At 41.7% G+C, this 20,507-nt stretch overlaps 1 protein-coding gene across 1 annotated transcript in view; it reads right to left on the bottom strand.

Annotated features, from left to right (window-relative positions):
• Positions 1-19,873, bottom strand: part of STAC (SH3 and cysteine rich domain) — a 341,115-nt gene extending 321,242 nt beyond the window's left edge. The window contains exon 1 of the mRNA XM_040353299.1: positions 19,334-19,873. Coding sequence (XP_040209233.1) covers positions 19,334-19,441 — 108 coding nt within the window. The 5' untranslated portion in view covers positions 19,442-19,873. The remainder of the gene's footprint in view (positions 1-19,333) is intronic.
• Positions 19,874-20,507: the final 634 nt, after the last annotated feature.

A 20,507-nucleotide genomic window follows, 5' to 3' on the forward strand; every position in this document is an offset into this window, starting at 1 on the left:
AGACCAAAATTAAGCTCTTTGGCATTAACTCGACTCACCGTGTTTGGAGGAAGAAAAATGCTAACTATGACCCTAAGAACACCATCCCTACAGTCAAGCTCAAAGGTGGAAACATTATGCCTTGGGGGTGTTTCTCTACTAAAGATACAGACAGACTTTGCCGCATTGAGGGGCAGGGACATGTATTATAAAATCTTGGATGAGAATCTTCTTCCCTCAGACAGAACACTAAAGATGGGTAGTGAATGCGTCTTCCAGCATGACAATGACCCAAAACATTCCCCAAGGCAACAACGTAGTGGCTCAAGAAGAAGCACATTAAGGTCATTAAGTGGCCTAGTCAGTCTCCAGACCCTAATCCTGTAGAACATTTGTAAAGCAGAGTGGACCAAAATTCCTCCTGAGATGTGTTCAAACCTGGTCACCAACTACAGGAAATGCCTAACCTCTGTTCTTGCCAACAAGGATTTCTCCACCAAGTACTAGGTCATGTTTTTCTTGGGGATCAAATACTTATTTTATTCACTGAACTGCAACTCAATTTATAGCATTTGTGTTTTTTTTGGTATTTTTGGTTGATATTGTGTCTCTTTTATTTAAATACACCTATGATAAAAAATGATAGACCCGTCATTTCGTTGTAGGTGGGCAAACTTACAAAATCTGCAGGGGATCAAATAATTATTATATATATATATATATATATATATATATATATATATATATATATATATATATATATATAGATATATAGATATATAGATATATATATATATATATATATATATATATATATATATATATATATATATATATACAGGGAGTGCAGAATTATTAGGCAAGTTGTATTTTTGAGGATTAATTTTATTATTGAACAACAACCATGTTCTCAATGAACCCAAAAAACTCATTAATATCAAAGCTGAATATTTTTGGAAGTAGTTTTTAGTTTGTTTTTAGTTTTAGTTTTAGGGGGATATCTGTGTGTGCAGGTGACTATTACTGTGCATAATTATTAGGCAACTTAACAAAAAAAAAATATATACCCATTTCAATTATTTATTTTTACCAGTGAAACCAATATAACATCTGAACATTCACAAATATACATTTCTGACATTCAAAAACAAAACAAAAACAAATCAGTGACCAATATAGCCACCTTTCTTTGCAAGGACACTCAAAAGCCTGCCATCCATGGATTCTGTCAGTGTTTTGATCTGTTCACCATCAACATTGCGTGCAGCAGCAACCACAGCCTCCCAGAAACTGTTCAGAGAGGTGTACTGTTTTCCCTCCTTGTAAATCTCACATTTGATGATGGACCACAGGTTCTCAATGGGGTTCAGATCAGGTGAACAAGGAGGCCATGTCATTAGTTTTTCTTCTTTTATACCCTTTCTTGCCAGCCACGCTGTGGAGTAATTGGACGCGTGTGATGGAGCATTGTCCTGCATGAAAATCATGTTTTTCTTGAAGGATGCAGACTTCTTCCTGTACCACTGCTTGAAGAAGGTGTCTTCCAGAAACTGGCAGTAGGACTGGGAGTTGAGCTTGACTCCATCCTCAACCCGAAAAGGCCCCACAAGCTCATCTTTGATGATGCCAGCCCAAACCAGTACTCCACCTCCACCTTGCTGGCGTCTGAGTCGGACTGGAGCTCTCTGCCCTTTACCAAGCCAGCCACGGGCCCATCCATCTGGCCCATCAAGACTCACTCGCATTTCATCAGTCCATAAAACCTTAGAAAAATCAGTCTTGAGATATTTCTTGGCCCAGTCTTGACGTTTCAGCTTGTGTGTCTTGTTCAGTGGTGGTCGTCTTTCAGCCTTTCTTACCTTGGCCATGTCTCTGGGTATTGCACACCTTGTGCTTTTGGGCACTCCAGTGATGTTGCAGCTCTGAAATATGGCCAAACTGGTGGCAAGTGGCATCTTGGCAGCTGCACGCTTGACTTTTCTCAGTTCATGGGCAGTTATTTTGCGCCTTGGTTTTTCCACACGCTTCTTGCGACCCTGTTGACTATTTTGAATGAAACGCTTGATTGTTCGATGATCACGCTTCAGAAGCTTTGCAATTTTAAGAGTGCTGCATCCCTCTGCAAGATATCTCACTATTTTTGACTTTTCTGAGCCTGTCAAGTCCTTCTTTTGACCCATTTTGCCAAAGGAAAGGAAGTTGACTAATAATTATGCACACCTGATATAGGGTGTTGATGTCATTAGACCACACACCTTCTCATTACAGAGATGCACATCACCTAATATGCTTAATTGGTAGTAGGCTTTCGAGCCTATACAGCTTGGAGTAAGACCACATGCATAAAGAGGATGATGTGGTCAAAATACTCATTTGCCTAATAATTCTGCACTCCCTGTATATATACATACACACATATACACACACACATATATACCTCTCCCAAACACAACATGTGCAGCACTTCAGCCTATGCCACAGCTACTTAGCCACTAATAGGAACATCATGACAAGGGCACATTTGGGTAAAAAGGCAGACAAGTTACAAATACAAGTGAATGATTGAAGTCTTCTATTTATATGTGTGCATTCCTTTACTTCACCTCACGTCACACCTTAGTAAATCAGGCGCGATGCCTATGGAACACCATTAGCATGCCATCAGCAGCTGGCAAATCAGCCACCAGCAATATACATTGGCAGACATTGAACCTCTAAAATGCATGAGAAGCTGGTTTCTACAAAACAGAGGTACCAAGGAGAGGGAACAATAACTATTATGGGAAGTAGTATTAATATTTTGTATAAGGTTAGGGCTAGTCCAAGACTGAGATACAAAAAACATAGGGCCAGATTCACATAGGAATGGGCTACGCTGCGGCGGCGTAACGTATCCCATTTACGTTACACCGCCGCAAGTTTTCAGCATAAGTGCTTGATTCTCAAAGCACTTGCCTGTAAACTTGTGGCGGTGTAACGTAAATCCGCCCGGCGCAAGCCCACCTAATTCAAATGGGGCGGGGACCATTTAAATTAGGCGCGTTCCCGCGCCGAACGTACTGCGCATGCTCCGTCCCTAAAATTTCCCGACGTGCATTGCGCTAAATGACGTCGCAAGGACGTCATTGGTTTAGACGTTAACGTAAATGGCGTCCAGTGCCATTCACAGACGACTTACGCAAACGACGTGAAATTTAAAAATTTGACGCGGGAACAACGCCCATACTTAACATTGGCTAGACCACCTAGAGGGCAGGTTTAGTTTTACGCCGCGTATCTCTACGGAAACTACGTAAAATTACTACAGCGACGGGCAAAGCGTACGTTCGTGAATCGGCGTAACTAGTCATTTGCATATTCTACGCAATGGAATCGCCACCTAGCGGCCGGCCTAGAATTGCAGACTAAGATCCGATGGTGTAAGTCACTTACACCTGTCGGATCTTAGGGCTATCTATGCGTAACCTGATTCTATGAATCAGGTGCATAGATACGACAATCGTATCTCAGAGATACGGCGGCGTATCAGGAGATACGCCGTCGTATCTCTTTTGTGAATCTGGCCCAATTTATATATATATTTGCACATACTATTGATTTATGATGCTCTGCAAAACCTCTGCTTTTTTATTTTATCTTAATTGCTTAAAACAACAATGAAATTTAGTGCCCTGAGTCTAAACAACTGTCAGGCCTCGTACACGCGACCAAGTTTCTCGGCAAAAACCAGCAAGAAACATGCTGGGAGATATTTTTTTGCCGAGGAAACCGGTTGTGTGTACATTTTCTTTGCGGAAACTGTTGAGAAACTTGACGAGCCAAAAAGAGAGCAAGTTCTCTATTTCCTCGACGGGAATGGAGAAACTTGCCTTGTCGAGTACCTCGACAGCCTAACAAGGAACTCGACAAGGAAAACGATGTGTTTGGCCCGTCGAGTTCCTCGGTCGTGTGTACGAGGCTTTACTGTTACTATTTTTTCAATAAGCTTTGGATTTCATAAGGGCTTTGGATAGGAATGGCAATATATCAAGAAGTGCACCCAAAACACACCACAAAAATGCACCGCAATGCATGTTCATCCAACAGTTGCAGAAACCCTACTTAGGAATATGTCTCACGTGTTACTGTAAAATACTTTGGGGGTAAGATCCCATGTGAATTTGTGTTTTCTGTAAAAGGCTACAGAAAATGTCACTACATTAATAAGAAAAAATATATACATACTGTATGCTTGATTCAAATCTACAGTCAAACTTGACAGTTTGTTGCAATAGAAGGAATCAAAAACAGGGCATCATGTATTATAAGAAGCAGGTGTGCGTATGTCAGTTTGCGTCGGGGTGTATATCTAACATGCCTGATATTGAATATTATTTTAACAAGTGACCTTATATCACATCACGCTAATCTTTATGCATTTTCTAAATACTTATCATCTCTGCGCCTCTCAAATCATTAAAGCAAAAGGTTAAAGGGATACACCATATTTGCATCTTAATTGCTTTCTCCAAAGCACATACGCAAGACACCAGGGCCTGATTCCATATTCAGTTTTGTACATGTATTATTGACAGCATAATGTAAGCACATTCATGGGTCACATCTCCTATATGCCCAGTGGGGACTCTGGAACACATTTTCCCCCATTAGAAGAGATGTGTTTTCCAACTGGGTAAATGACACTTATCGCAGCATGGTATAATAAATTGAATATTCTTATAAACTGCCCTACTGCATTGCTTGAATTTTACCAGACGCTAAATGTACAATTTTAATTCTCTGTAATATGTTATAGTGTAATAAACATTTTTTTATAGAACTTGCACATTTTGTTGATTTATGATGTCTTTTCAAACCCCAGATTTCACTTGCTTTAAAACAAAATTAAAAAAATGAAATACACAGCCTCAGGCTCCATGCACGCTGGAATAAAAAAACGTTGCTTATTCAGGAGTTGTGTGTTCTGCCTGTAGAAGCAACTCAATGTTATCCTATGTGTCCATACACATTAGGACGATTACAGGCATATTTTTGAGAATAACGTTTATGCCGCGTACACACGATCGGTCCATCCGATGAGAACGGTCTGATGGTCTTTCATGAAGCTCACTGATGGTCAGTCGTGTCTACACACCATTGGTTAAAAAAACGATCGTGTCAGAACGCGGTGACGTAAAACACAACGACGTGCAGAAAAAAACGAAGTTCAATGCTTCCAAGCATGCGTCGACTTGATTCTAAGCATGCATGGATTTTTAACCGATGGACGTGCCTACTAACAATCTTTTTTTTTCTATCGGTTAGGTATCCATCGGTTAAATTTGAAACAAGATTGCTTTTTTTTTAACCTATGGATAAATAACCGATGGGGCCCACACACGATCGGTTTGGTCCGATGAAAACGGTCCATCAGACCGTTCTCATTGGTTTGACCGATCGTGTGTACGCGGCATTAGAGGCAGGAAAAAAAAAACATCTCATTCGCGTTTCTGATTGGAGCTCACTGGCAGAAAAAACATAAAACTCTCCTAAACTCGTCTAAACTTTGTACAAAAAATGCTCTATATGGATGTTTTTTACTCCAAAAAGAACAGACATTTTTTTAAGCCCAGTGTGCATGGAGCCTCAGGCCCAGATTCTCAAAGGAGATACGACGGCGTATCTCCAGATACGCCGTCGTATCTCTGAGTCTGAGCGGTCGTATCTATGCGCCTGATTCTTAGAATCAGTTACGCATAGATTTGTATTAGATCCGACCGGCGTAAGTCTCTTATGCCGTCGGATCTTAACTGCATATTTACGCTAGCCACTAGGGGCATGTACGCTGATTTACGCCTAGAAATATGTAAATCAGCTAGATACGCGAATTCACAAACGTACGCCCGGCTGACGCAGTACAGATACGCTGTTTACGTTAGGCTTTTCCCGGCGTAAAGTTACCCCTGCTATATGAGGCATGCGGCGTACCAATGTTAAGTATGGACGCCGTTCCCGCGTCAAATTTTGAAAATTTTAAGTTGTTTGCGTAAGTCGTCCGTGAATGGGGCTGGACGTCATTTACGTTCACGTCGAAACCAAAACGTCCTTGCGGCGTACTTTGGAGCAATGCACACTGGGATATGTCCACGGACGGCGCATGCGCCGTTCGTAAAAAGCGTCATTTACGTGGGGTCACACAACATTTACATAACACACGCCCACATCTTCCAAATTTGAATTAGGCGGGCTTACGCCGGCCTATTTACGCAACGCCGCCGCAACTTACGGAGGAAGTGCTTTGAGAATACTGCACTTGCCCATCTAAGTTGCGGAGGCGTAACGTAAATAGGATACGTTACGCCCGCACAAAGATACGCCGATCTACGAGAATCTGGGCCATAGAGTCTAAGGCTCCATGCACACTGGACTTAAAAAACGTCTATTCTACAGGCGTTTGACGTTTTTTTCTCCTGCCTCTAGAAGCACTTCTATTGTGCTCTATGTGTCTTTGCACATTATTGACTGCTACAGGAGTTTTCTGTCAGGGACGTTCAGAGGCGGGGAAAAAAAACCTTCTCTATCGCGTTTCCTGGAGGAGTTTAGGAGCTGTAAAAACGTCAGGGGAGTGTAGTGCAAAAAACGCCTATAAACTAAACTCTCATAGACTCGCCTAAACTTTGTACAATATGCTTTCATTTTGCATCTTTTATTCCCTCGTTTTTCAAGCTAAAAACGTTGACGTTTTTTCTGCTCCTAGTGTGCATGGAGCCTGAACAACTGTTACTATTTATTTAGAAAACTTCGGAGAATTAATTTGGTTTAACAGACCAAAACATGTTGGAGTAGCAGCTTACAATTCCTTTTTTTATTAGGAGCTGGTACAAGTATAGAACACAACATTAACATGACAAATACAATGGAATAAAGACATTCAACATTGATTTGATGAGTGGAACAATTTAATTATCAGAATTAGCAGAGAAGGGCATCTGTATTCGATGAATCCTAGCCATGAGTCACGAATAACAAAATCACTTCCATCCTAATACTAATTTAAAATGTCATTTTCAGAAGTGAGATTTCGGAGGCAAAGCCATCCTATAAATCACACACAGTGGGGACAACATGCTGTATTTGGAACATGTAGACAGACAGTAGAAATTATTCTTATTTTATTTTATAAGCTTATAAAGGGTACGATGTAGTAAATAGTTTTACACCATTGCTCTCTGAGTTTACACTGCCAGAGGCAAGATTGTATTTAAAAATTTATATTGAAAATGGCAAGCAAATAGCTTGAGCTACCCACCATTGCTTTTGTAAAGCTATTAGCCTATAAGAACAAGACATGAAAGAAAAAGCCCTGTTCTATTTTTAGTACTTTAAAAAGCCTTTACAGTCATCAGGCAATCACATCTCATCTAAGTCAAACTCTAACCCTGAACCTGTAATTGTGTAACACTACAGTAATAGTAATGCTTAGACAGATGACCTATTATAAATGGGGATTGCAGTCAGATGCAGCATTCTATTTTCATGTTTTCCTATGATGAACGACCTTTAAATAAAAAATAGCACAGCTATATTTAGCTTATAAAGATGAAAAAAAAATGGATAAAACGAATAATGTACTAAGAAAAGCACATTGTTTTTTTCTAGTTTTAAGAGATAAAAGTGGAAACTGCTACCGGCATGCACACCCCATCCACCACCACCACCACTACTGGTAAGCTGTTTGGACAGCTACGAAGTCTTGCAATTGCTTTACTTTCCACAATGCGACATCACAAGCCATTTGCCTTTCACTGTATTTATTAGACCAGAACATGGCTGTGTGTCTTCATCAATGGATCTTGTGCCCAAGAAAACTAGAGAGCTGTCTGAGCAGTGGTATTATTGGGCAAAGTTGAAATATCTAATAGACAAGGGTCTTGAGTAGGGTAACCCTCCTGTGATATTATATGGTTACAGTTTTAATTCCTGCTGACCTATTTTGCGAAACCGCAGTATCAGTACCAAATTGTGGACTCTAGTACATTTATACATGTGTACTCTACTACATTCGTAAATCTGTATATTGTTTTATATGTTGGCCATCACAGGCAGATTTTCATTCATTTCATTCAGTAAAATTGTTATACTTTTCAGTCAGTAGTAACCCCCAGCTCTGCTGATCCTCTGGTTTGCGGATCGTCCTTTCTCTCTGGTCCCCGTTCACCTCTTACTTTATTGCTTCCATGCTGCTCAGCAGGTGTAACATTTAATAGTTTCTCCTGCTCCAGTCCACCAGCTCTTCCGATCCTCTGCCTCTCAGTCCTCTCTCTCTGGTCCACGCTCACCTTCTGCTATAGCGTTCCCATGTTGCATACCATGTTTGCGGTCTACTAGTTGCTGCTTTCCAGTCCAGACCCCGCTCACCTTCTTGCTGCTTCACACTGTACACCAGATGTGGTATCTGCACCAAACACTTCCAGAATATATACACATAATCTGGAAGTGACTACTGATGATGTCTTTCTTTTTCACTTGTTGGTCTCCCAGTGCACCCTGGGATATCTCATATCTGCAATACCTCCAAAACAAAGCGAAGCTAATGCTCATGAAAAGCCCCTCAAAATTTTCAGGTGCTGTAAGTGAGTGTTGTCATAGATTTCTTCGGAGACTTTGAAGATGCTTTGAAGCACAAAGAAAGTAACGTCTGGTATAATTTTTGAAGTGAAGCGAGGCAATGCAGAGCAAACACAACGTGTGAACAGTAACAAGAAAAACCAAAAACTGCGCTACAACACAAAAGATCACCAAGGCAGCAGCTAACGTGTGAAGTACACAAATAATCATAAAAGACAAAAAGCCGCGCCAAGATTAGATTAATATAGTCCACTAATAATAAATTATTATCGATGGATCAAGTCTGTGGTTTTAAAGCAGAGGCAGGGTTGCGCTCAATGATACAAAGACACTTGTTCCATATAGTGTGGCAAAACGATGTACTGATGGATGTAAATTCCTCCAACACCCAGTGACATGCATGCAGTTTGTGAAATCCTCCACCTGAAAAACAAAGCCTCTTACCAGACGGTAAGAACTTAAAGCGGATGGCTATAGCCCAGCCTCGGCCTTTATTTTCTCCAGGGATCACAGATCAGGAGTCCGCAGTGTCACAATCAAAAGATCACAGTCGCTCCATAGGAGGAAATGTATAAAAAAAGACGCATATAGCGTAATACAGTACAGTACCGAAATTTATTAAAACAGTAGTCTACTTACATCAATGTTGTTTAAAACAGTCATGTGTTAAAAATTGAACAAGCCGGCCGGCAAACAGGAGCCCTTCCTCCCGAGCGTGGTGACGTCACTGACGTAGCCTCCCAAACGCGTTTCGTCACAGGTGACGTTATCAATGGGGGTTGGGCTCTCGACAGTGAAGCACCATTAAATAGCCACCACTCATAACAAGAGGCAGCCCGGTTGATGTCATCCGCGCCATCTTAACTAAGGTTACATGCCCACTCGTTATGAAAGGCAGCCCAGTGGATGTAGACAGCGCCATCTTGAATGAGGTTACATGCCCATAACCAGGAGCGCGGCGCCACGCAACTAGGGCAATGTAACTCCTACATTACTTCATTACAAAATATATATTAAATACATTAAAAATTTGAAATTTTAAAAATTAAATTTGTTACATTTATTCTCTCCTGCCCGCTGCCCGGGTTCTTAAGGGAAAAGGACGAATAAACTTTACAGATAAAACTCTCCTCGAATGGAAACCTCGCAAAATAAGGGGGGGGGGGAAGATTATCCTGGCACTGGACTCCTCCCACCTCTAAGCCTTCTATATTCCAATCTCCCCAGGTAGGCGAAGGTCATCTTAAACCTTTCTAAATATTCCAAATGGTATTGGGAGGTGAAAACCTCTGTAGCCCCATATGGTTCCAAAAAACGCTCCAACACCCATAGAGGTATGGCTATTGCAATTAATTAAGGCATCCCAGAAATGAAATCAATTCTTTCTGTGATCTATTACCAATTATAACCACTTAAAGGTCATAACTATAAATGTCTCCCTAAACTGGTGTATTGTGCATAGAGAACCAGTGGGAACTCACTGAAACTTAAAGCTAAATTCAAAATTTACTTGACTGAATGAGTTCTAACGAGTATGTTATGCAAACAGAAACCTGGATAATCCAAATCCCGATATGCATAATTATAAAGTGGTTTAATGTAAAACAATTGTGTTTACTTAGTGAAAAAAAGTAATAAAATTTTTTTTTTAATAAGATTATATTTTTGACCGTAAAGGTCATATAAACATAAATAAATAGCAAAGATTCCTACTGTGTATATATTTAACCCTTCCCTTTCCGGACTATCTATTGATATCCAAACGTGTTTTTATATATTAACCAAAAAATTGTGCTTAAAAATTTTAAATGGTAAAAATTTTATAAATTTTCTTTTTATGAAAAATAGTGAACAAAATTTACAGAAAAACTTAGTGTAGAAAAATTATTTCTTATTCCACTTCCAAGGGTGCCTTTCATAACGGATACATGTTTATGCATTGTTAATAAAAGCGTTAACATCCGTATCTATGTTTAAACCAAACGGAGTATATGATTTTAATCGGTGTATCCAACCCATCTCCATTTGGGATATTTCCCTCACTAGGTTGCTCCCCCTCCAGTGGGGTTTGAATTTATCAATCCCTAGGAATAAGGTGTTAGAAGGGTCTCGATTATGTTTGAGTCTATAATGGTTGGATACTGAATGGTCCTTGAAACCTCCCAAAATGTTGGTTATGTGCTTGTTGACTCTTACTTGAAAGGACCTCTTGGTCCGGCCTACATATTGTAGGCCGCAAGGACATTGGATCAAGTAAACCACCCCCGTGGATGCACAGGTTATACATGGAACAATTTTAAATTCTTGGTTAGAAACCGTGGAAATAAATGTTGTAACACATCTCCTGGTATTAGTAGTCAAAGAGCAGACTCTACATCTTTTGCATTTGTAGTACCCCTTAAGTTGGTCAAAGAAACCTCTACTCCCCGTCGGAGGGTCTACCACATTACATGAAATTTTGTTCCTCAAAGACTGAAGTCCCCTAAAGATTACCTTAGGCCTATCTGGCAAGATACCTTTCAGTATAGGATCATTAATTGCAATATGCCAGTGTTTCTGAATCAAATGCGAAACTGACCGGTGTTGGACAGAATAATTGGTAATGAAGGGTGCACAATTTAAAAATTCGGCGCCCTCATCTGGTTTCTTATCTACCAACAGATCTTTCCTATCTATGGCAAGAACTTGATCCAGGGTTCTCTCTAGTTCTTCTTGGGTGTAACCCTTCTCTAAGAAGCGGTTAGTTAGTACTCTGGCTTGAACAGAAAAATCCTGTGGATCAGTACAGTTGCGTTTCAGCCTTAAGTACTGACTCTTAGGAACACCCTTTATCCAAGGGGCATGGTGACAACTGTCAGTTGGAATAAAGGCATTACGGTCTGTGTCCTTGAAAAAGGTGGACGTGACAAAACTGCCTTCCTTAATCCCAATATTTAGATCCAAATAATGGACACTATTTTGGCTTGCCTCATATTTTAGCTCTATTCCTCTCTGATTAGAATTGAGAGTGGCAATAAAGCTAGTAAGGTCCTCATATGACCCAGTCCATAGGAGGAGGATGTCATCGATGTATCTCGCCCATAGGGCGATCTGGGAAGAATCCCGTACATGGATGACATCCTCCTCCCACTTGGCCATAAATAAATTGGCCAAGCTGGGGGCGTATTTGGCTCCCATGGCTACACCGGTAACCTGTTTATAAAACTTATTTTCAAACTAAAAATAATTGGAATTGGCAGCAAATTTTAATAGTGCCATAATATAGTCCACCTGAATACTTGGTAATCCAGAGTCTCTTATGAGGAAATACTGGACTGCTTCTATACCCAATGTGTGGGGAATAATGGTATAGAGGGACTTGACGTCAATGGTGACCATCCACATATTAGCAGTGGGTGGAATACCAGATAAGACATTCATGATATGTTTCGAATCCCTAACATATGAAGGGATTTTTTTGACCAGAGGCTGTAAGTAAAAGTCAATATATCTGCCCACCCGGGACGTGATGGAATCTATACCACTCACTATCGGACGCCCCGGGGGGCAGACGGGATTCTTGTGAAGTTTAGGAAGGTAGTAAATGGTTGGAGTACGGGGTGCTCTAGGTACAAGGAAAAGTTTCTCCTTTAACGTAAGGATCCCCTCAAATACTCCCCTCTACCAAAATCTCCAGATCCCTTTTATATTTGCTTCTATGGTCACTAGGTAAGATGGAGTATGTGTTGGTATCATCAACAATGTTGTGCATTTCTTTCAAATAGTCCACCTTGTCTAACACAACAATGCCTCCCCCCTTATCTGCAGGTCTTATGATTAAATCCTTATTAGTACATAAAGAATCCAGTCCTTCTTGCAGAGATTTGTTAAGTTTGACTTTCTTAATATCCATTGCTTCCAAATCCCTCAGAAGGACATCCCTGAATACTTTCAGAGAAGGTGCCAATCCTCCTGGGGGGTTGAACAGCGAGGCATTGGAAAGGCCCGAATGAACGTAGCCATTTCCAAATGCTTGGTTACCAGATTGGATACCCACCATGTATCTTTTAATGTTGATCTTTCTAACAAATTTGTGGATATCCATATACGTTCCAAATTTGTTGAGACTCTGGGGGGGTGCAAATTTAAGACCTTTATCTAAAAGCGCCCTCTCAGAGTCAGTCAACGTCCTGGAACTCAAATTAAAAATCCCTCTACCTTCTACGTTTTGGAACGTTTGGGCTGTCCTGCGTCTCCTCCCCCCTCTGATGCCTCGCCTCTTTCGACCAACCTTTTTGTGCCCTGGTTGGGCCTGTGAAAACCCCAGTTCTGGGAACCACTGGGACCCACGGGTGTCCCAGAAGTGGCAGGGGCACCATATGGTGGATAGGGAGGAGGTGCAAACCAGGGTCCTCCCTGTAAACCCGAAAACTGATTGGCCTGAGAAGACTGATAGTCATCGGGACAATCCCTGTCACTCAAAGGGAAAAAGGCATTACTAGTAGGTATATTATAGTCCCATCCTAGTCTTGATTCGGGTGGAAAATACACCGGGGAGGGGTAATTGGAATCCCCCATTGGTCCCTGGCGCCAGTTATTAGTGCCGACAGGGTGATGACCCTGTCCTCTTAAGTCCCCTTGTCCCCATCCTTTGTCTCTAAGGGCTGGATGTGATAACCTATGAGGCTGGCTCTGAGGATAGCCAGTACCGCCTAAAGGGGCAGCTAAATTGTAATTATAGCCAAAAGCTCCCTGTGTGGGACCAGTACCCAAAACTGGTCTTGAATTAGATCTAGGTGGTCCAAAACGACCCAGATGTTTCACAAGTGGTCCCTTTGGGGGTCCTTGACTTCTCCTAGGTGAGGCCCTTGTGGGGGGGCCACCTCCCTTGACCTGAGGAGGGTATCTCCTAGGCCCTCCCTGATGGGAAGGTTCCCACCCAGGGGGATTGGTACCCAGTTGGTTGGATACCTCCATCTCAAGGTGTGATGGTTTATTTAGATCTTCCAGTAGTTTTTTCTGCCAGTTGAAGACTACACTGTTCTGGTAGTCTTCCAGATCTCTGTTAAATTTATTTTTCTTTTTTAACCTCTGATCCTTATCCTCTTTCTCTAAGAGGCTAAGGAGGCTAGAGGATTTAACTTTATATTCCTCGTTGTCCTTAGAGGGGTCTAAACTAGTTTTGATGGATTTAATCTCATCATCTAGTTTGATTAATTTGGCGACCTTTTTCTTGATCACAACGTGTGAACAGGACTGTAAGATAACCATTTTATTTAGAGACAGGTGCTTGGATTGGCATTCATGGTGCTTTAAAAAAGCATGTCCAATGCCACATTTTGAAGCAAGTATAAACACGCCCCAGGTAAAATGGTTACCTTACAGTACTGTTTACACTGTTTTGTTTGCTTTGCTTCGCTTCAAAATTTATACCCTACGTCACTTACTTGGTGCTTCAAAGCATCTCCAAATCCTCCATAGAAATCTATGACAATGCTCGCTTACAGAACCTGAAGCTTTTGAAGGGCTTTTATGCAGAATTTGCTTTTTTTGGAGGTATTGCAGGTATGAGATATCCTAGGATTCACTGGGAAACTAACAAACAAACCTGAAAGATGTCATCAGCAGTCACTTCCGGGTCATGTGCATATATTCTGGAAGTGTCTGGTGCAGTCATCACATCTGGTGTGCAGAGTGGAGCAGCAGGAAGGTGAGCGTGGTCCAGAGCAACTAGCAGACTGAACATGTGGTGTGCAACATTGGAATGATATGCAAGAAGTTGAGTGGGACCAGAGAGAGAGTTGAGTGGCAGAGAATCAGCAGAGCTGGGGGATCACATTAGGATTAACTAGCATATGGGGCGAGCAGCGTGTGAGCAATATGGCTAGAGGTGAGCGCTGTCAGAGAAAGAGGAGGATCAGAAAACCAGACGATCGGTAAGGCTGGGGGTTACTATTAAGCGGGGAATCAGCAGAGCTGGGGATTACTATGGAGTGAAGGATCAGAAAAGCTGGGGGTACTACCGAGTGGAGGATCAGCAAAGCTGGGGGTTCTACAGAGCAGGGGATCTGCTAAACAAAGTTACTTATGAGCTGTAAATCTGCTGAGTGGGACTACTACTTAGCCAGGGTTCTACTGGGTCCCTTTAAAACAAATGGAAAATCAATACACGCAAGGAATTTGCTAAGCCTAATTAAAGCTTTAAAAAAGCATCACCAAAGCATCACAGAAGCATCAAAAACACATACAAAAAACATGTTGAAGGGTCCAGGGCCGGAGGCCGGAGGGTCTATAGCACTAGTTCCTCATTCAACCAAGGAAGTCTAAAACAGTAATTGTAAGTCGAAGAAAAAATAATGTTTGTTTAACTAATTAATGTAAGATGATTTCATATAACTATGCAGAGCTGGATACTGATATGATTTTTAGCATACCTCCCAACTTTCTGAGATGGGAATGAGAGACACCTATCAGCAAAAGTATGCAGGCATAGGGCACACCCCTTGCCACACCCCCTCAAAGGAGAATTTTGCAAATAATATAAGATTGGTTAAACCCACAACTGCTTTTTTACCATTACTATTCCTTTATATTGGCTTTTGCCGTTTACAAATACAGCAATTAAGAAATCAGATGAAAGGTTTAGCACTGGGAAACACTTTTTGATAGCTAAAAAGTGCATTTTATACACATCTATATAGATCAGACCAAAATGAGGGACAAATGAGGAGGAAAGAGGGACAGAAAGACATTGCTCGAAATCAGGGACAGTCCCTCGAAATCAGGGACAGTTGGGAGATATGTTTTTAGTGAGGAGGGAAAGATCAGCTTTAAAGGAGGAATAGGGCCAAAGCTTCTCCTGGTGATCATAGTAGTGCATTTTGTTCTGCAATCCTATGACCTGTATTCAGCCGACAGCAAGCTGAAGCTTGCTGTCGACTGATGTCACTTAGCTGGTCCAGGCTTTGCAGAGATCTTGACTTAATGTCTGGATCCACCCAGATGCCTGCACTAACACATGGCTCAACCTCTCCACAGCCAGTGCTCCAGTGAGCACTGAAGGGGCAAAGCAGAGAGCCAGGCACTGACAGTCACCGCTCTGTGCTCACTGAAGACCAAGAATGAAGGGATGAGGACTGCAGTCTGTGAATGCTTAGTTCTTGGTCCACAGGTGGCGGGGGAGAGATGCTGCACCCAACTTGTTGAGCATGAATGTTTGCTTTTTTTAATACCCTACATTTCTCTTTTATTTCAAGAGCAGTTTGCACAGAACTAAAGCTGGATTATGTTTTGCTCTGGGGCCTAGATGTGTCAAGGGACACCATTGACTGCAGTGCACATTCTGGCAGCTCACTAGCTTTGTAGTTGTAAAGCATCTGCCCTAAAACTGATATTTCTGCCTTGAACTAATGCTTTGGGAGTCGGTGATCATGGATGCAATCAATGGCTACTCATTAAGGTATCTCATATTGCCTACATTAAAAACAAGTAGCTGTGTGAGCTCTTTAAAAAGATCTCACGTAATGACCAATTTGTGAATTGGAACAGCAAAGTGCATAGTAACCTATAGACATTCAGATGTACAAGAGTATTACTGGTCCACTTCCAACCAATGATTGCTGCTCTGGAATCTTTCTGGGTTGTCAGAAAAATCTGGATAGCCATTACAGGTCTAGCAATTAATATATAGAGTTTGTGAAGCAATGCATGGCAGCTAGAAGTGCAACAACAGGCAGGTTTTATCTAAACATGTGTTGATCAGTTATCTCAACTTGACAGCCATTTGTTAATAAAAGTCTTCTTTAAAGACCTGTGTTAGCAACATAGCTCATTCTGTTATACACTAGTGTGTGCGCTCTTAAATGACTGAAAATTAGGTCTTGTAAGGATTCTACAGGTCTTAAGTAGCCATTTAATAACTTATTAACTATACATGCTAAAGAGATTTTTAAAAGAAGACAACAAAGAGCAATCATATACAATAATTGCACTAGATTACCAAACCAAACTTTACTCTTCATTGAATATGAGAAAGGGTATTAAGACATGAGGGCAAACCTCAAATGGGGTAGAACAACTTTTATTCTGTTTGTTCTATTATGGTCTAGTAAGGGAGTACTTATTTTTTCCAGAATAACAGTTTAAAAAAAAAAGTGTTCACCAAGTTCCTTAAAAATGGTATATAAAGCTGGCAGCAGGATTTATTTTAGACTTACTAGCAAGTAGCATCTATGCAATACAAGAACCACCTGATTGAATATTAAAGGTGTTGTAAAGTCAGAAGGTTTTTTATCCTAACACATTCTATGCATTAAAGCGGAGTTCCACCCAAAATTGTAACTTCCGCTTAACCCACTCCTCGCCCCCTTACATTCCACATTTGGCATGTAATTTTTTTGGGGGGTTAGTGGGGGCTTCAGGAGGAGTGGGACTTCCTGTCCCACTTCCTCCTTCCGCCGAGGGGCATAGTAGGCGAATAGCTTAATCGCCTACAGGGAGGGGCTGCAGTAGGCGATCGCCTGGGACACACATGACAGGTCACCTGCGATCGCCTGTCCAATGAGAGAGGTGCCCGGCCGTGAAGCCGAAAGCTGTCACGGCTGGGTGCCCACACTTAGGATGAAGACGCCGGCCGGGGAGGGGGGGAGAGGAGCGGAGCCCCGGTCGGCGCATCGCTGGAACGTGGAGCAGGTGAGTGTGTGTTTATTAAAAGCCAGCAGCTACACCTTTTGTAGCTGCTGACTTTTAATAAACACAAAAAATGCCTGGAACACCCCTTTAAGGTAAAAAACCTTCTGTGTGCAGCAAAACCCTCTAATACTTACTGGAGCCCCCTCTCTCTCCAGTGATGTACACGAGTTCCTCTGCCGTCCAGGACTCTCTTCCTGATTGGCTGAGACACAGCAGCGGTGCCATTGGCTCCCGCTGCTGTCAATCAAAGTCAGTTAGCTAATCGGTGGGGTCGAATCAGGGCTCTGTGTCTTAATGGACACAGAAAGCTGTGACTCGGCTTGCTATGGGGGCACTCAACAGGAGGGAGGGGCCAGGAGAGCTGAAGAGGGATCAAATAGAGGAGGATCCGGGATTCTCTGTGAAAATCCAACTGCACAGGGCAGGTAAATATTGTATAACATGTTTGTTATTTTTAGAGAAAAAAAATTAGACTTTACAATCACATTAATTGTATTGATTGTTTAGCCTATGGGTCTTCAAACTTTGGCCCTCCAGTTGTTCAGGAAGTACAATTCCCATCATGCCTAGTCATGTCTGTGAATGTGAGGCCTCGTACACACAACCGAGGATCTCGATGGGCGAAACACATCGTTTTGCTCGTCGAGTTCCTTGTTAGGCTGTCGAGGAACTCGACGTGCCAATTTTCTCCATTCCCGTCGAGGAAAAAGAGAACATGCTCTCTTTTTGGCTCGTCGAGTTCCTCGACAGTTTCCTTGTCGAAAATGTACACACGACCGGTTTCCTCGGCAAAAAAAAAAAACAGGTTTTTGCCAAGAAACTCGGTCGTGTGTACGAGGCCTCAGAGTTTTACAATGCCTCATGAGATATGTAGTTCTGCAACAGCTGGAGGGCCGTAGTTTGAGAATCCCTGGTTTAGCCAAACTCTCGTTCTACATAGTTGTTTAGTTGTTGGTAAATCTAAATACCATTATACAGAAATTGTAAAAAATTGATGGTATCACGCATTGCCTTCTGTAGACAATTGGGGCCACATGAGCACCTCTGGCTAGGGACACCATAAAATAAAAAATCAAGAAAATCTCTGACCATTTGCTGAAGGTCGTTAAACTTTTCACACTGCTCTGTGACTTTTTAAATAGGACCATCTTCAGTCTGGTTAGCATTTAACAAAACCCCTTGTTCCTGCCCAGTGCATACTGTCATGGAAATAGCCCTATTAAATTCAAAGAGAGATGTTTACACATTTGTTGCAGAATTTTGTTCCAGCATGTTTCCACTGCCCCATTAGTGCAGTGAAGTGAACCATACTAATTGCCAGTTTAGGCTGCAAAAATCTAAACATTTGTATTCATAGAAAATCATGCTCGCTATGTGCACCTGACTGGTAAAGATCAACACAGAGCAGAGAGGCTTCATAACCCGTTTAGGGCTCTGCCATAATAACACCCACCGCTACATCAATTTACACAGAAGCTGACCCAAGTTGCAGACATTAGTGGCATACAGAACATTCCATGCCAACCCTTTTACCTTATTTTACAAGTAAAAGATATGCACACGTTAACATTTCAAAGCTGACAGACTAGGAGGCAGAATAACCTATGATCTGGTTTATATTTCCAAAGTAGGTAAGGTATGCTTTTTGGGAACATTACATTCACATGTGCAAAACCATGGCATTGCAGTATAAAAAAACAAAAATAAAATTGTTGCCTTTTCTTCTCCTTTATGTGTAACAAAATCATCCTTTTACACTGCAGTTGACTATTTTTTAAGTGTCTAGGTATGGATTGCAATATTAGAACTATACACCAGAATGTGAATGAAAATAATGATAATAATAGGAAAAATAATAATAATAATAAACGTTATTTTATTTGGCGCCTTTCTCTTTATAAAAAAAAATAAATAAAAAAAAATCTTTGCTACAAAACAAACATTTAAATGAAACAATCCAAGTGAATATTGTCACTCTACAACCTACACACTGATAGAGGGTTAATGGCACTGGTTATGGCATCTTCCACTCTGGAATCTTATGCATACTGTAAGGTGCAAAAGAAAAGCGAAATACCTTTGATTCCTGGCTACTTGTGGAAGCTGGAGAGTGGGGCTGTTCAGGATTTCCAAGTTCTTCCTCCTTCTCCACACTGTCTCCCATGGTGCTGCTTGGAGGGATCATTCTCTTTGCTTTGCAGCAGTATCCTCTCTCATATAGTTCAGTTAAATAACAAAAGCTGGCATCTCATTGGGCATCCGCCAGCGCTTGCTTGTCCAGTTTGCGCAGACGGGTCATCGTGTTTGTTTGTTTGTATTTAAATGCCTGGCTTAGTATTTCCCTGCAGACTCTTTGCAGTCTGCTGTCTATTCTTTCCAGGCAAGAAGTGTTTTGAATAGAATTGCTTTTGCAGGGTTGTGCAGCGTGCGGGTGAAGTATGTTCTCCCTTTATAGTAAAAAAGCCTGGAGGTATGGGACATGGAAGTGTGGCTGTCAGACCTGGTGATGGGGAGAGAAGTGAGCTGAAGCAGAAAGCCTGGGCTGCTTACACATGAGGCAGGGGAGGGAGGAGCTGCTTTATAATCTACAGTTTAGGATAGCTTGCATAGGCATGTGCTGTTGCTCTGCTGTCATCCATGGCTACACAAGGAAAGTGTGCTGAATGGACTAGCAGGCTATTTAAGAACGCATATTTAATTGGCTATACGCTGAAAGCGATTAGTTAAATATTCATCACACACCAGGAAAAGGAACACAGAACAGACACGCACTAAAAATGTGCATTCTTTATGTAATACATATAGGGCCAGATCCACAGTCAGTGGCGTAATTTTAGGCAGGCGTAGTGTATCGTAGTTACGCTACGCCGCCGCTACTTTGAGAGGCAAGTGCTGTATTCACAAAGCACTTGCCTCTAAAGTTACGGCGGCGTAGCGTAAATCTCCCGGCGTAAGGGCACGGAATTCAAATGATGAACAGGGGGCGTGTTTTATGTAAAATAAGCTTGACCCCACGTAACTGACGCTTTTCTCGTACGGCGCATGCGTGCGCATGCTCAGTATCACGTTGAATTTTCAAATGAAATTATGCCCGCTCAATGCCTAGACGACGTGAACGTAATTTACGCAAAGCCCTATTCGCAAACGTTTTATGCAAACGACGTAAACGACGTAAAATTCGACGCTGGCCCAACGTCCATACTTAACATTGCGTACGCCTCATAGAGCAGGGGTAACGTTACGCCGAAAAA

The sequence above is a fragment of the Rana temporaria genome, chromosome 5, assembly GCF_905171775.1.
Source record: "Rana temporaria chromosome 5, aRanTem1.1, whole genome shotgun sequence".
NCBI lineage: Eukaryota > Metazoa > Chordata > Amphibia > Anura > Ranidae > Rana > Rana temporaria.